At 34.1% G+C, this 17,890-nt stretch overlaps 1 protein-coding gene across 5 annotated transcripts in view; it reads right to left on the bottom strand.

Annotated features, from left to right (window-relative positions):
- Positions 1-17,890, bottom strand: part of ABCA5 (ATP binding cassette subfamily A member 5) — a 111,686-nt gene that overhangs the window by 39,877 nt on the left and 53,919 nt on the right. For 4 of the 5 annotated variants that reach the window (XM_032456978.1, XM_032456979.1, XM_032456980.1 and 1 more), the window contains 10 exons: positions 13,989-14,023; positions 13,727-13,845; positions 12,477-12,681; positions 10,362-10,523; positions 9,370-9,458; positions 7,643-7,872; positions 5,812-5,953; positions 4,641-4,829; positions 3,175-3,322; positions 1,091-1,259 (listed from right to left, as the gene is read on the bottom strand). In XM_032456978.1, the coding sequence (XP_032312869.1) occupies positions 1,091-1,259; positions 3,175-3,322; positions 4,641-4,829; positions 5,812-5,953; positions 7,643-7,872; positions 9,370-9,458; positions 10,362-10,523; positions 12,477-12,681; positions 13,727-13,831 (1,439 nt within the window). In that variant the 5' untranslated portion in view covers positions 13,832-13,845; positions 13,989-14,023. The remainder of the gene's footprint in view (positions 1-1,090; positions 1,260-3,174; positions 3,323-4,640; positions 4,830-5,811; positions 5,954-7,642; positions 7,873-9,369; positions 9,459-10,361; positions 10,524-12,476; positions 12,682-13,726; positions 13,846-13,988; positions 14,024-17,890) is intronic. The other variant, XM_032456981.1, reaches the window with a different exon arrangement.

Raw genomic sequence — 17,890 nt, 5'->3', positions numbered from 1 at the left:
TCAAAGCTTTCATATTTAGTATAAATAATAATAAAGTATCTTCTTATTAAAACAATAAACCAAAGAAACCTGACAGTAATAATAAATTTATTTACAAGAAAGAAGTATAGTATTCCTCTCCATTTTAAGTGTCATTCATTCATTCTTCATGATAAGCCAACTTCTAAAAAGAAACTGAAACATGTGACTCAAGCAATCTATCGATTTCTTTTCATATTAGATTCCTTTCTGTCTATAATTAATCAGATACTTGTTACATCAGTTAGGGGAGATTAAAAACCAAACGGTATTTTACCTCAGCACCCATTTCAAACTGTCTCTAAATGTGAAGTGATTCTCTCATTCCATTTTAAATGTTTTACATAATCTTTAAAGGAATTAATGGTTTTGGTCATCAGTTTAAAATTTAATCCTAAAAAGGCAGAGAACCAGCCCACTGGTTGCATCTTAAGTATCTAACTCTCCCTTGCTTTTTATACATTTCTCTTAAATTTAAAAAACATAAGTTATACTTCACTTTTTCTTTTACTTTTATTTCTTTCCTCTTTCCCATTATTTTTTAAATTTGGTTTTGACTGAACAAGTAAGAAATACTGAAGAATTTCTGTTGTTCAAAAAGTTATGCTGATGTGACATAAGTTAATTATGTCCATTTCTAAGGGTCTATGAAATTAAGAGGACAACTTAATATGTTGTACAACTCAGACAATGTAGCCTGAATACAATTATAAAGTTAATATTTATTTTGTTTCAATTTATTTAATGGAGAAACTTTAAAACAGCTTAACTGTATAAATACTAGGTTTTATTACTTTTAAAAATTTCTATTGAACCATAAAATTTCAAACCTAGCAACCTTATTCTAAATGGTTACAAAGAAAATAAAAACTTAAAAAAGAATTAGCCTTTAATACTGTTTTTTAAAAATCATCAAATGTGCACCAAATCTCTTAAGATACTATACTTACACACATTATTTAAAAGGTAGGATTTTAAAATATAAATAAATAAAATAAAATAAAAGATAAGATTTAAATGCATCCATTCCATCAGCAGTTCTTATACCTAAACTGCCAAGATTGAATCATACCTTATGGCTTCTTTACCTATAAACTCTGAAGAAACAGGCTCGATAATTTCACTAAAACTAATATTCCCATTAGCATTGCCCTCTGATAACTCCTTATAATTTCTTTTGCTTTTTGACCAATACGATGGCTTCAGAAAATATAAAGAGGATCTCCGTAAGCCAAATTCTCCTGAAAAATAAAAAAATACTAAGACATCGTAACAAATTATTTCTGAAAATTAGTTTTTAAATCATAAAGGCAGTATATGACACCGATGACAACTCAGATCTAAAGTTTAGACATAGAGTACTTAATATTGTGTGAAAAATAAAAGTTTTACTGACAAATAACTCTCATCCATAAATAGATTCAGAGTTGCTGAGCATATATGGAGCATATATATGGTAAGTAAAGCACATTTTCTGCGCTAAAGGAACTTACATCTTTATGAGTACACGTACATAGCCAGTGGCTAAACCACAGCGTACAGCACGAGTCATGTCATGCACAGTGCTAATAAGAGTTCAGAAGAGACGTTTCTATCTGGGTATCCTGAAGGCTTGAATGAATATCATCTCAGACAGTCTTTGAAAACAGGCAGCAGTCAGGAAAGTAGATACAGTTCACAGAGAAGACTTTATAACACAGCAACAGGACCCACATAGGAGACTTAGATCCAACAGAAGGTGACGGCTGCCCACACAGCATGTATACATTTTCCCCAAGAAACCGACACCCCCACATCTTCTTTAAAATCTACCCCTCCTCTAGATGACCACATGTTTCGGGGGGATGTGATCCCAACTACACAGAGATTCTAATCGATCTCATCAGTACCTGGCATGCTCTGGTGATTGCTATTGCTCCAGTCATAAGTATGTAACCAATCAGACAGAAGCAAAGGGCTTGGCTGGGAAAAAGGTTCACTCTCCCTCTCCCACTGGATGTGAACAAAGAAGCAGAACACCGTGTAGCCACGAGGAGAGCAAGTCTACCAGACTCTGAGACAGAAGTGGCAAAAACCTGGAGAAAGCGGGTCCCTGATGACACGGTTGAGCAAGGTAGTCAACTCGGAGTCCATCTAATCTCCGGACTTCCTTTTAATTAAAACAGCTGATTTCCTTCTTGTTTAAGACAATTAAAAAGTTCTCTGTTACAAGTAGCTAAAAAAAAAATCTGATTGATACACTGGAGATGTGTTTAAATAGATAAACAGGACCATATGAAAGAATGTAAAATACAGTAAAGAGGGGGAAATTGGTAGGAAGAGATTAAATGCATCACAGTATTGTGGAGGACATTCACAACGAGTTTCTATTTAATTTGCCAGCATATGCCCAGCAAGGTTTCCATGTATGTGATTAACTTAATTAAAGGGAATGGTGAAGTTCTTAGACAGACTTGAGGCAGGTAATCAGATGAAAGCTACAGCAATGGTCTAGACTAGACCAGTCTAGTGCTGCCCAATATAACTTTTTGCAGCAATGGAGATGTCCTAATCTGTGCTGTTCAACATGGTGACTGCACCACGTGTGGCTACTGAGCACTTGGAATGTGGCTTCTGCTGCTGAGGAAATGAATTGTTAATTTATTTAAATCTAACTAATTTAAATTTTAAAAGCCATATGTGTCTCACCATATGTGCCTCACAGACTAAATTAATGAGGAACTCAAGGGGAAACTTAATGAGGGTGCTGCTTATTTAATAATACTTTGAATCTACACAAGTTTGTTGCAGACGCAGAATAAGAGACAGGGGAATGGTATGAGTTAACAAGATTACTCCATAGTTTTGGACCATAAAGGGTAAAATAATGAAACACATCAGTCAAAACGACTGACAGAGGATTGAGTTAAGAAGGTCAGTCAGGGGCTTAAGGTTTTCAGAACAAACTGATCCCTCTTCACTCCATCTCTTCACATTCACTAGCAGTTAAGGCATATGGAACAAAATACACTTATATAAAATTACACTAAAATCTGTAACAGTGAGTATGACTTAGGGTACTGTGGTTAGAAAAAAAGATTAAAATTAAGTTGACCTTATGTGTGCAAAATAACCTGAAAAAATCTTTAAAGTAAAATGCAGTAACTACCTGCATACCTGGAATGACCTGATCAAGATAGACAGCCGAGAGGAGATAGAAGATGCTGTTAAGCGCCAGCATGATAAGTGTAATAATCAGCGGGTACGGGCCTTCAGTCAGATTAGAAAATAAAGCACCTTCATTAAAATCTTCTAAATTCATGACCTGAAAAACAGAAACATCAACTTTATTATGTAAAAAAATGATAAAAATAAGCAAAAGCTAACACTTCTTAGAGTTACTTACTAGATCCAGAGTCAGTAAATTGGGCTGTTTAACAGATTAAACAGTCTACCAAATTAGTAACATGAATTCATAAAGAAAGCAATCAAAACTTGACTGAAATAGGAGTTTATCACAACAATCCCTTCCAATCATATTTTTAATGCTATGCTTATAAAACTAGCATGCACCTACTCTTGGGGCATGTAATTCTAACACTATGCTTATCAAATGACATCAAGACGAACACGAACAAAAAAGGGTATGGCCCGCAGAGAATTCAAAGAAATTAAGTATTAGAGGATAAAATTATGGTCAGCACGTTTTCAACTCTGAGAAGGAAGAAGGTACTATATAATTAGTTAACATAATTATAAAATTATTCATAGTACGTATATGTGACAGAGCAGAAAGACAGGTACTATAGAGGTTGAGTCCTCATTTACTGCCATTAAGTGCACAAACCATAATTATACTGCTCTGGATTTCGATCTCCTTACCTGTGAAATGAAGATGAATTAAATGACACTGAAAGTCCCTCCCACTCAGCAAAAACCTATGAATCTACAATTCCAACCTTCCTAAGTGAAGGGAGAATGAGTCGACCAAAACATGTAACAACAGCTGTTAGATCTCAAATAATTAAAATATGTTTAACTCAGTGTTCATAAACAATCTGTCTTACGTCTCACAAATCAGAAGTCTATCCGGCTGACACAAATAATCTCTTCTATTAAGCAATTACATTTTTCTTTACACATTAACCAAATTCATCTTCTAATACATAAAGCAGTTTCTTATAAGAATTTTTCCCTTAGAACCTGACTGCCCCTGTAAAGATTAATAAAAATCAAATTTATAAATCTAAATACTATTTAAAATGAGAATCCCATGAATCCTGGACTGATAAAAACCACCAGGTCCATTTATTTCACTCCTACATTCATGAAAAATTTGTTCTGCTTCACATAATCTCAGATGAATTTACACTAGGTCAAGAGCAATCTAGATTTCCTGATGCTGAAATCTGTAACTTCTAACAAACAGGTTACTGCAGTAGAATAGATTATTGAAACACAGTAAAGCAAAAAGCGGAGAACTTATATAAAATGTACTGAAACATTCAAACACCACTCCTTTCTCCTATTGAAATTTTAAAATAACTTTTTTGCAAACCAAAGGCAGTATTCATGGTATATAACACGCTGCATGGAAGTGGAGAGAAAATATTTAGTGAAAGTAAGACGACTGTATTACCTACCTGTGCAATACCAATCAAAAAAGTACACTGACAGAAGGGACTGAAAAGCCACACCAATGATTTGGGAAAACTTTCCATGAGGACTATCAAAAGGCCAACAAATCCAAAAGCCACAGTGACCAAAAATTCAACTATTCCCACATGTTTTGATTTTTTAAAAAGAGGTGTCAGCATTAAAGCAAAAAATACCTATAAAATATAAATATTAAGGTTAATACACTGTTCATATACACTGGTTTAAAAACAAAATTAAGTTTTGCTTGTGAAGGAGTAAGTTATTTTCATTAGAAAATTACATTCATTAGAATACTATTAATTTCTAAAGGCCATGGTAAGATATTTAATTTTCATACAAATAGTGCAATATATTAAAATTCTAAGCTGGCAAATATTAAAAACTGCATTTCATCTATGTAACAGGCAAACATGATCACCTCAGCACTATAGGAACCATAAACAACCATGTGCTTCTGCAGTTAGATGTGTATATATGAATAAAACAATAAATCGATAAGATTTTAAATACAGAACCCATCTCTTAAACTTTAATGTGTTGATAAGAAACAAAGCCGGTTACAATTACATAGAGAAATATACAAGTTACTTGTAAATTATCCTGTTAAAGAACAGTGGTGATAGTCAAAACACTTAACTGTTACAGCATGGGCACATAAGCCAATTAGAACGGAAACTGAGACCACTGAAAACATAGGCTGGTCGTTAACAATCAGCATCCAACCAAAATATGCAATGAATATCAACACTGTCAAAGAGCTACACTTAAAAAGACGTATCTTTACACAATATCACCCTACAACATAAATAAACTTGAAACAGTCAGGATTTCATAAAAACAAAGGAAAAAAAATGTCCAATACCGGACAGTCTTAATTACATACAATTATATGAAGATAGAAAAGACAAGCTGGGGGAACTGTAAGTGAAATACATCATACGAAAACAAGTTAGATTTAAACTTGAGCCTATTTTGTATCTTTCCTAAGAACATGGAGGTACAAGATGTATAAATACACAACTCAGTTATCAGTAACCTAGTAACAGGCTGTCCTTCACAGGAAATCGACTGTAAGTAACCCAAAAATTACGACTTTGCTATATTAATCAAGTATTTTGACAGTTCATCATACCCACTTCAAGTTAAAATACTTACAGATGATAACCCATACAGGAAGAAAAGTAGAAATATCACCAAGCAGCTACTGTGAGGGAATAATGAAGAAGCTGTTGCAATGACTGCCATAAGAAGAGACATAAGAAAAAGCAAGCTTGTATACAGAAGAACCCAGGAAAGCCTAAAATGAGAACACAAACACATGTACGGTTAAATACATCAGTTTTAACAATTTAAAAAAATCATTTTAAACAAAACTTCAGCTTTATTGCAGCCATTTTACTTTTAAAATTAAGCCAATCTATTCATTTCTGAAAATCAAAGCTCTTACAAGTAAAAAAAAAAAAAAATACAGCATTGATTAAGTTGTAGGTAAAAGTATAATCTGATAAAGAGATAAAATGGTGATTATCTTTTCAAGAGTCAAAAAAAAAAAAAAAAGACTACAAATTTATAGCAATTCATGATTAATTTAAATCTAGTACTCCCAAAAGTTCAATAATGCACAGCACTTCTGATTGTCTTAAAATACGAGTTTAACGACTGACAATTTTTTTTACGGTATATGCAACAATTAAACCTCTGATGGTTTTTGGTACTTTAAACAATAAAGGCTACCTTGCTAATCAAGAACATAATTACTACACATACACAATGTGAGATTAAGAAGATATATAATAGATTCACTATGGGACTCAAAATTTCTCCTCACATCAGAGCTCAATGAAACTACTACAATCTTTAGTTTAATTTTAGTTTTATTTTTCAAGTTAGCAAATAATTTAATGTATGCTATCATAAAATCACTAAAATAGGGCCAAAAGATTTGTAAACTAACAAAATTAAACTCATTGCTTTACGGAGGCAAAACTGAAGCACTAAGAAACAGATTTGCCTAAATTCTTCCAGCTATTATTTCCTCACAAAATACTTTAACAACTCAATATATCTTAAAAATCAATCACTAGTAAAATGACAGGAGGAGAAAAAGGAGCAAAGAAGATATGTTACACAGAATGACGACATTATGTAAAGTGTTATATTTAATTGTTGCATAGAGCTAAATGGAATAAAATGGACTATAACAACAACTCTCATGCACAATATTCACTTTTCCTCCAACATGAGATCAAAATAAATGTTCTTGCTACACAGTGGAAAAGTAAGGAAAATGTATGCAGAATTATTTATAAAAATGCATGCCTCTATGTATGTATATGCATGACTGGAACATTGCTTTGTGCACCAGAAATGGATACACTGTAACTGACTGTACTTCAATTAAAACGTTTTTTTTTAAATGCATGCCTCTATAAAATTATCCTTGTATAAAAATGCTAATACGCTCATTTGTGAAAACTTTTTTCATTTGTTTCTCTAGGAATTATCTGTATATTTTTATCATAAAAAATTCACATAAATAACTTTTTCCAGGAGGGGAAAAAAGCCCATATGCTTCATACACAAATTTCAGTCATTTCAATTACATTTTTAATCATATGTATAGGCTATGATACTTGAGGAAGACTGTATCAGGCAATTAATTTCTAACTTTCCAAGATCTCTTATTTTCTATATGCTGAAATACATGCAGCATGCCACATCAATTCAAACAAAATATGAAACAGAATTTAAACTTATAATATCAACATGATCTTTCCAAATCCCAGCACCTCCTTTATGTTAAAACAAGCCAATGAATTGCTGAAGCTTTGGGGTAAGTCTCAAACTCCAAGACAAAGGCCATCACCGTGAGAAAACAGAAACAGCAACTCATCGAGTCAGGTGAGTAACAGCATTATAACTGTGAAGATTTGTATATTCAATACAATTATTAATCCTGCCAAACAACAAAGTTTTAGTAACGTACCAAAAGGCAGTGTCATGAAGCCCCATTATCTTTAAAAATTCTTTTAACTTTTTCTCTTTTTCTGCTACGATATGAATTGCCAAAAAGTATCCAAAAGGTGAAAATGCTATAACCAGGTAAATTAAAATTACTCCTCGGGGAAAGGTATCTATTTCTATAACAGCAGTTTCTCCCATAATAACAGCTTTAGTTGACTCCAGCTCATTCCAAAAAGAAACATTGGTCTTCAACTGTAATTAGAAAATGTAAATACATTCAATTAATTTAGCTGATAGTAACTCCTAATAAAATGTGACAATTTATACCCCCAAATTTAATCAATAACCTAGTACAAATATAATCCTCAAAAAATTACACACCTGGAATAGAGTGAATGACCCCACTATCACGATACAGCATAGAATATGGCTTTTATTCATTCTGAAAGCATGTCATTAAGTTTAAAGTCTGAAGTTAGGGAATATACACATTTTGATGAAACAGTTTGTCAGAGAAAATAAAACTGCACAATTATCATCTTAAGCTGACAAGTCTATGCATCTTAATAAAAATATGCATTTGTAAAATTGAGGAATTAAGGAATGATTACTCGTATCATGAAAGAAGGATTCTCTTTTGAAAATGTTCTCTCAGGTAGTATGTCTCTCTATCGTTTTAAAATCAATATACGCAGCATGCAGAGTCAGAACAATAAAACTATTTTTGCCGTATGATACACTTCTAGCTAACATCATCGTCAAGCTAACATGAGACCTGCTCTACCTGTTCATCCAGTGTGGTCTGGGCTGTGGATGACTAAGGTCTTTGGCCAAAACACAAACAAGTACCTTAACACCATCAGTGTGATATACCCTGTATTCCACTGTTGTTACTTTAAACTGTGTTACTGAATATTGTATCTACAATACATTTATACCATGTTGTGAGGATTTATAAGAACCATTCTATATATACCATCTTATTTGGTTCTTACAGCAACCCTGTTAGGTAAGGTACTATTTTTGCAGTCATTTCACTACACAGCAGTCTAACAACTATAGAGATAGGTCTCCTTCCCGTTTCTATGAAAATGTGAAACACTGGACCAGGTCTAAGCATGTCTTTAGAATGGAACTGCAACATTAATACACAATCTTAGCGGCAGTACAGAATTAAAATACAGGACTGGGAGCCCCAAAACAAGGTCTGAATTAGCTTTGCCACTAACTAACTGTGTTTTGGAAAGACAAAATCTCCCCGTGCTTCAGCTGCATATGTAACAATAATAGGACCAGTCTAACAGGGGAGTTAAAGATTAAATGAGTTAATACTAGCACATAAGTTAGTAACAATGTTTGGCAAATAAGTGATAAAGGTTGGTTAAACAAAATAAAATCTACCACTATGATTAAGATAATAAAGATACTCACTTTCCTTAAACTAAGTTATTCAAGGGGAAAACTCTCCAAATACAGATCTTTCATAAATATTATCTACGGTCAACACAGATGAAATAATCTAATATAAAGAGTGCTGAATCACATATTAGAAACCAACAGATAAAAGTAGATTTCAAAAAATTAAATCAGAAAATATGACTTCTTCCTTAGCTTTTTTCTTAAAGGAGTTGCAGTAAGTTTTGTACTTTGTACATTTGACAGCAGTCAAATGAAATCCTATGGTAAAGACTTAAGGTGTGAATGCTAAAGTATGATTTGGATTTATTTTTCTTCCTTTATCATATTTACCTGTATAATGGCAGCATCTATGGACGCTTGTAAAACTGTGAACCCTGAAGACCAATACTGAGCGGCCTCACACGATTTTGAACAGCTAGCTATGGAAAAAAAGAAATATGAGACATAAGATTCTGCATATATGCAAGTGCCTTCTTTTAAAGACAGTATATGGAGAGTTAGCAAGTAATATAATTAATCAATCTCTATAGGACCAAAGAAAAGCAGCAATTGCCCTCCAAAGGCAAACAAAATCAGTAACATTCCTGACTGTTTTCCTGAAATTTTTTAAAGTAAAGAGTTACATGTGTTAGGATACTGGATGATAAATAAATATAAATGGAAAGAAAGAAATTAACAGTAAACATAGTTACTTAAAACAAGTCACCTTTCTGTTTCAAAGTGTTAAGTCACTCTACAATAACTTATCAGCTTTAAAGGTACAAGGACAAGTCCAGGTTAAGAGCACAGAAAAAAAGAAAAATGCTCTAAGGGCTTTCTGGAATCAAGTCACAAATACTTCACACAGTAACTTTAACATTGTTCAATAAATGTTTGTGGTTGGTATTTATCTTTTCAGAGGTTTAGGCATTGAAGACTGTTTTCCATGTTTCAAACGTAAAACCGATAAAGTTTACTGGTGGAAGACCTTGAGATTTTAAAGACAGGTACCACACCATATATATGAAAACAATTATGTGGAGAAAAGAAACTTAGAAACAGACTTAGAAAGTCATGTAATTCAAGAAAAAATTTTGTTTTGTTACTGTAATCAATACATATAAATGTACTAAAATTTAAGTGGATATTAAATAAATTATACCTATATTTATAGATGCAGATAGATATACCTACGTATTTTTGTGTTATACTTGACAGTTTTCTTATTTGAAAAACTGTAGTTAAAAATGCCAGTGTTGGACCCCATAAAATTTTGCATATGAACAGAGAACAGCAAAAATACGCATTTAACTGATTTTCAATGATTATTTAGCGCTATTTACCTCTTGAATCCATATAAATAGATGATACTGGAATTGTATCAGGAAAAAAACGGAGTTCATAGGACATGAAGTCTTTAAAAACCACACCAACAAATTCACTGGACTGAGAAAGACTGGATGCTACCAATTCTTCTTCATTTGCATATTCTTTAGTACGTATGACTATAAAATATTATAACAATATAGTTAACTCACAAATTTAAATATTTATTATAATCAATAGACCAAATTTACCATAATATTTGATGAATGCAATATTTTATAAGCACTTTTGTTTGATGCTCTTACTTCTGAGAAAATGAATACAGCTCTTCTGAAAAAAACTAAACAGTAATGAATATTAAAATAGTGCAATTTTACAAACATAATTTCTTAGGTGTCATTTCATTATATAAATTATGTGTCAATATAACACATAAGTTATTAATAGGATAAAATAGAGTATATACTTCATATGCAATATATGTAGTTCGCTTAACTATCTCAAAGTAAAATCATACAAATAACTCGTTGATAAATGAATAGATATTTTATTTTCAAATATTTCTTCTTATGAAGAAAATTCCATAATCCTCCTCAGAAACTAAATATGTATTTTAGTAACTATGACACAACTCTTCTTTGAATAAAGATTTCCATTTAAACCCAATATTGTTTGCTCCTCTCTTAGAAAATATATGGAGAAAACACTGTCATCATCATTCAGCTCCTCTCACATCAATCATCTTAATTTTTAAACATTTTCTTTAAGGAGTATTTACAAGCAGAAGCTTCAGAAGATGTGATGAAATGGAAAAAAAAACATAGGATTAGTACTTATCTTTATTATTTATTAGCTGTGTGAGAACAAGTAAGCAATTTAATTCTCTGAACGTTAGCACCCTCATCACAATACCTAGATGATCACACTCTGTCGAATGTAGTTACAGACAGGAAAATGCTCTGTAAATTGTAAAGCTTTACTTAAATGCTAATTATCAGGATTTTCCAGACCCTTAAGGAGTACATGGAACCCCAACATTGATCAGAAGAAGGAGTCATGCTACCACGTATGTATGTATGTATATCCCACTTTCAGACAATTCTCCTGTTAGTAAGATAAAACTTAAAAAAATCTACATATATTTCTGTTTGGCATCTAAGTTAATACACACCAACTTGGATTTCTTTGGTGCATATACTTTTCTCCTACTCAGAATGACCAATGAATTTCACACTGAACATTTCTGATGAGGTGTTTCAGCTGACATGCTAAATTCTTATGGCTACCCATGCTGCTTGTGCTTAATGTGGTAAGCCAACAAATACATACCAATGAGATCAAAATATTAACTAGTAATAAGACGGAAAGAAACCAATGGGGAAAGAGTTATTTAGCTCCTCATTGTATAAACATCTTTTATTCAGTGACACAGTATCCAGTGTGATTACAACTATCCTATATGACAGAAGATAATATGTTAATCTATTATTTCTTACAATTGAGCATCTCATTCAATCAATCATCACTGGATAAGCATTACTCCAGTTTTTGCCTTAAATTTTCTCATAACCACTTTAGGGTCATTCATACCTCACTCATTGCTTACACCGTCTTCTAGTCCATTTCTCTGTGAGAAGTACAAACTGAGAAAAGCGGACGTAGGTACGCAGCCACAGTCATGGTCTCCAAAGCTAAGTACTCCTCCAGGCTACACTACATATCTCTATAAATCTGAAAAGATTACTGCTTTATAATCTTTGCCATGTATTTCTAGCTTTTTAATTGTTATATGAGTCAGAATCAAAATGAAATATCCCTTCATAGTCAGAATCAAAATGAAATATCCCTTCATATCTTTCGTCCTATACAAATAGACTTATTTTATAAATGGTCTATGAATCAAATACAACATATTAAAACATAAAATATGCTTCCTATTGCCAAGAATATAAAGCTTCACAAGAAACATAAGGCAGCAAAATTAAGTGATTTCCATATTTTTATAAAACTGTATTTTGGTGAAGGGCCATGTATCTAAATGCTGAGAATGGTATTTATTCAACAAAGCAAGCAGAAAAATGCTGAAGAGGCTTTCAGCTTTCAAAGAGAATGCGTATATAAGCTCACAATACCATCAGGAAGGTGATCAGTGGAAACCTTTTCCATGATGTTTCTTGTAATATTAGTCACTGGAGTATATCCAAGAATTAGGTTAGAGAGAATAGATTTGTCCATAGGGTTAAGTTCCATATCAGGCACTTCTTCGTATTTCTTATTTGGATGCATCATGCTAATTAATATTAACCAAAATAAAAAAAATAGTGGAAAAAGAATCTCCTATAATAAGGGAAACAAACAAAATGATTATAAAGTATAACAATGGCAGCAAAAAATCATAAAGAGTTCTATGCAATAATATAACTAATACTAAGAAAAAACTTGAAGAATTTGGGTTTCCTTTTTTAAGTACAAAAAATAAAAGCAATTCTATCCTAAAAAAATATGGTGTTAAACATCTCACCTAACCCAATAGCACATTCACTTTTCCTGTATGTTCAATTTTACTGAAATACTTTAAATTCAAGTCACCGTAATAAATTTAAATGATATAAAAGCTAATATTTCAACCTCTTAGGTTGCTCATGTAAAATATAATAATAAATTTACTCACATATGACTTTATTTAAAGTAACCTACCAAACACCTGTAATAGGGATCACCATAAAAATGTCTTTATTCAAGTCTGAATTAGAACTCATGTTTTAATTATACCTAAATTTCTACTACTAAAACTATACTCAGTTAAATTCAATAGTCAACTTTAATAGAGAGGAACAGTTTACTGTTTCACCTTGCCGTTTTGCTTGCTTCAGGAGATCAACGGTATCTCTTCATCCCTTAACATCATCATTAACTGGTTAGCTAGAGTTCTTACTTTCTTTTACCTTTTAAAGTAACGTATGCTTGTGGGAACAAATATGTGACATAATTTTAGTCATCCTGGGCAATTCAATCCAGAGTCCAAAAGCTGGGAGGTCATGGAGAGATGTGGGATCATGTTCCATAAAGTTATTTGTAGAATTTATTTTTCATTTCATAAAACTTGGGAAATGCATGCCTCAGGGTTTAAAATTAAGTACTGATATTAGAAGTTAATTAAATTTAGAAATCATTACTAAATTTTTTTAACATTTAGAAAATATCAGGTAATTTAGGTATTTTTCTGAGGCTTACACAAGTTTTTACTTTCACAAGCAAATTAATGGGATCCAAAAATATAAAAATATAACAAAAAAGTATTCAGAAAAAAAATCATCTCTTAAAGATGAAACATATTAATGCAAAATAAACTGCAATATGGCAAAACAGTCATTTAACTTACCTGAACACTACTTTTTTTAGTCCTGCATTTAACTAGGTAATTCTTAAGCAGGAGTGTTCTGGTCTGTCTCCAAACTCCAACTTCCCTAATTGCAGTAGTAGCCATGTTTTCGGATTTGTCTATTACATAAGGGAAGTTAAAAAAAAAAATGTAACCACACAGTCAAGCACATGACATTTTTAATGTCGAAAACAGACAGACAGACAGATGTTTCAGTCTGAGTTTAGATGGAGTTAAGCATACTCCAGGCTGTCTCTCCTACCTGGACAGAATGCATGGAACAGCAATTTGAAGATTCTGAAAAGTAAATAGTAGCATGTGAAACAACGGGGAACCAGAATCCCAAATACCACCACCAACCAACAGTGAGCTTAATGCTTTTTCTTTTCCAGTATCCTCTACACTGAATGCTCTGGAAGTAGGCACTGGGGCACAGAGAAAGCTCTAGAAGACACTCTAGCTTGGGCCTGGTCTTCTGCTCAAGGAGAATAGGGAAATACTCAATCTTTTCTTCGTGCGTGCTCTTGTCCCCAAGCAATCCCGTGATAGCAGCGTCAGACTATAGTAATGAAAGCTTAATGCAGCCAAACTCTGAGGCAGAGGAGCCTTTCTCTCTATTAAGTGGATCTCCGGTTCCAAGAGGGTGGGGTCAAATCCCACTGCTTTCTGCTCTACTTGCTGACACAGGGCTCTGAATGCAGTGGGTGCAGTTGCAGAAGTGTGTGACCCAATGGGGCGACTAGAGGAAGATGGAAAAGAGGAATCTTAGGGGATTGAAAAGTAGCAGGAGGAGCAAATAAAAAGGGGAGCTCAGGAAAGCAACATAATCGAGTCATTTATTAACTCCCGGACTAACCCCCACGCTGAGTATCCATAGATCTAATCCTATTCCGTGTACCAAAGACTTGAGGAACTGAACTAACAGACAGACCACCGCCCAGATCCAGACTGGTCACTGGGTGGCACACAAAGGACAGATCCAAACTGCACTGCAAGGGCTTCTGAAAACTAAACTGAAATTAGAGCCACAGCTCAAAGAATGTGGGTGGAAACCTAAGACCTGAACCTAACCAGGTTAACAGCACACTAAAAGAAGACATCAATCCTCTCTGTAGGAGTAGAACAAAAACTGGTCTCATACCATCCAAAATTACCCAGTTAAAGAAGCACGTGGAAAATTTCAATTCTATTAAGAAAAGAACATCAACAGATGCCAATGCCAAGGTGACACAGATTTTGAAGTTATCTGACAAAAACTTTAAAGAAGCTATTTAAAATGTGCTCCAGCAAACAATGGCAAGCACTCATGAAAACAATGAAAGATCAAGTATCAGTAAAGAAACAAGACATAAAGTAGCACCAAATAGTAATTTTAGAACAGAAAGACACAGTAACAAATAAATAAAACCCATAGAATGGGCTCAAAAGCAGAATGGAGATAATAGGAAAAGAGTCAGTAAACTTGAAAGATCAATAGGAGCTATTCAATCTGAACAGAGAGAAAAAAAATTTTTTTTAACAACAGTGCCTCAGAGAACTCTGAGACAATAACAAAAGGTCTAATGTTCAAATTATTAGTCCCAGAAAGAGAGAAGTGTTAAGTGGAGGAAAAATATTTAAAGAATTAATGGCTGGAAACTTTGCAAATTTGTCCAGAGATGAACAACCTAAGAGTTTCAAGAAGCTTGATGGAAACCCAAACAGGATAAATCGAAGGAAATCCACACTCACACACATCATAATCAAACTGCTAAAAATTAAAAGCAGTGAAAAATCTTGAAAGCAGTCAGAGAATAACTGTGCATTACCTACAGGGGAATAACGATCTGTCTGAGAGCAAATTTCTCATGAGAAACCGCATGGCTAAGCTGGAATACTCACACCCTGCTGGTGGGACGGCGAAATGGCTCAGCTGCTGAGGAAACAGTTTGGCAGTTCCTTGGAAAGCTAATAATAGAATTACCATATGATCCGACTACCCCACTTCTAGGTATATACCCAAAAGAACTGCAAACAGGGGCTCAAACAAGTGCACATTTCATGCAGGCTCACAGCAGCATTGTTCATAACTGCCAAGACACAAAAACAGCCCAAATGTCTATGAGCAGACGAGTGGATAAACAAATTGTGGTATATGCACATAATACTATTGAGCCATAAAGAGGAATGAAGTACCCATACATGCTACGAAGTGGATGAAACTCCCAAACATTATGTTCAGTGAAAGAAGCCAGACACAACAGGTTAAATATTATGTTTCCACCCATATAAAATTTCCAGAATATATACATCCACAGAAATGGAATGCAGGCTGGAGATTGCCAGAGGCTGGGGAGAGAGGAAATAGAGGAGAAAGTACTTAATGAGTAAGGGGCTTTTACTCTGGAGTGATGGGAACAGATTTCACCTCAATATTTTACTTTTGAACTGTATGATCTAAATCACTGCATCACAGGTCCGGTGTCCCACCAGGGTAAGTTTACTCTCTGGGGGTCCCTGGAACCCCTTCTGAGAGTGGACCTCTGTTGGAGCTATCTCAGTTCTTCAAAGAGGTTATATGAAAGGAGAAATCAAAGTAGTCAGTCTCAGCTGTATTCTCCGTGGTCCCTATTCCAATTTGCTTACCCCCGTAACCCAGACTCTCTGCATACCAAAAGGTATTGAGAGCTTGGAGGAGACACCAAAAAAGGTCCCGCTAAGCCTTCTTCCAGAGCAAGTTGTGTTGTCTTGTTTTATAGAAACCTATTTGATGGGAGCCACTAGTGTGGCTCCCCTCCAAAACAAGAACCATCCTTTCCAAGTCGGCTGACCATCTCCACCTAGATAAAAAGCAGGCAACTTTTTAAATGTAGCTTTTCTTACCCCAAAAAAGTAAACATATATAACTAAAGTTCGAGTCAAATAAACATCCTCTTCACATGCACAGAAGAAAGACAAGAGAGATGTATTTTGAATTTTACAATGGCAGAATAAACAACTTTTATTTTCTTTGTGCTTTTTTTCTATATTCTCAAATTTCCCACCAATATGTGTTCCTTATATAGTGGGGGGGGGAGCAATTATACAATGAGACATACTGTAAAAATATTAAATAAGTAAATTAAAAACAGCAAAAGTAAAGCTGTCAAGAAATGAGGATACATTAAAAATAAATTCTTCCAACAGCCTCATTAACGTTACGTCAGATTTTGTACAGAATTGGTAATCATCTTTAGGCCGATGGAAGAAAGGAAGAAGGAGGGAGGGAGGGAGACAGATCAGATTAACTACAAAACAAACATAGAAACACTAACCAATACAACAGCAAGAATATTCTCAAGCTATCTGCCAAAACACATTGATTTAGTGGGCGCCAATGAATTATTCATTCAAATTGAATGCTGCATGCTTAATTCCTCATTTTCAGAAAATAGGCCCCTTATAAAGTAGCTGATGAACTCACAGTATTTTCCTTCTTTTGAGAACTGCTCCCTGAACTCAAGGTTCAGTCCTCAATAGCCTTGGCTGAAGTCCAGGAACCTCTGCAGCAACCCCACTCCTAGTCAGAGCTTTTTAAGGCAGAACTTACCCCTGCACCGCTACTCACCCGTCATCCCAACAGACACGCAAACCCCTACCGTCGCCACCACTACCACCCCCACCACTACCTCTGAGCTGCTATCAATTCAATTTTCTCCTGGCAGTTTGGAATTTTTTAACTAAGAGACCCAGAACCTGGGAGTCATGGAACCAGCTACATTAATGGAAACATTTAAGAAAATTCATACATTCTTGGGACTAAGCTTTCCCATAAGATTTGGTACCTACTGTGCTGAAAGCTTGATTTTTCTTCCTTGGAATATGCGAAATGCCCTTGTGCACCCAATATATTTTATTTCCACTTCAGCAAGCAGGAATCAGATTCTGTTTCTTGCAATCAAAGGCACTCAACCAATGTAACAGCATAATGTGCTCTTAACTCCATGTTTATAATACTTATAAGGACAACAGTAATTTTCAAAGTGAAGCATGGCAGGAACAAAGAGAAATGCTTACAACCTTCCTGCCTCCACTCTCTACTAAATATAGAATTCCACTGATACTAAAGGGAATGAGTGTGTAGGAGCAGAAAAAAAGTTGAGAACCACTTTAAAGTTTCTAAAATAGTTTTAAAGTAACAGTAAC

Source organism: Camelus ferus, chromosome 16 (genome assembly GCF_009834535.1).
Source record: "Camelus ferus isolate YT-003-E chromosome 16, BCGSAC_Cfer_1.0, whole genome shotgun sequence".
Taxonomy (NCBI): Eukaryota; Metazoa; Chordata; class Mammalia; order Artiodactyla; family Camelidae; genus Camelus; species Camelus ferus.
The sequence above is the reverse complement of the archived record's forward strand: the minus strand, read 5'-3'. Positions and strand labels throughout refer to the sequence as shown.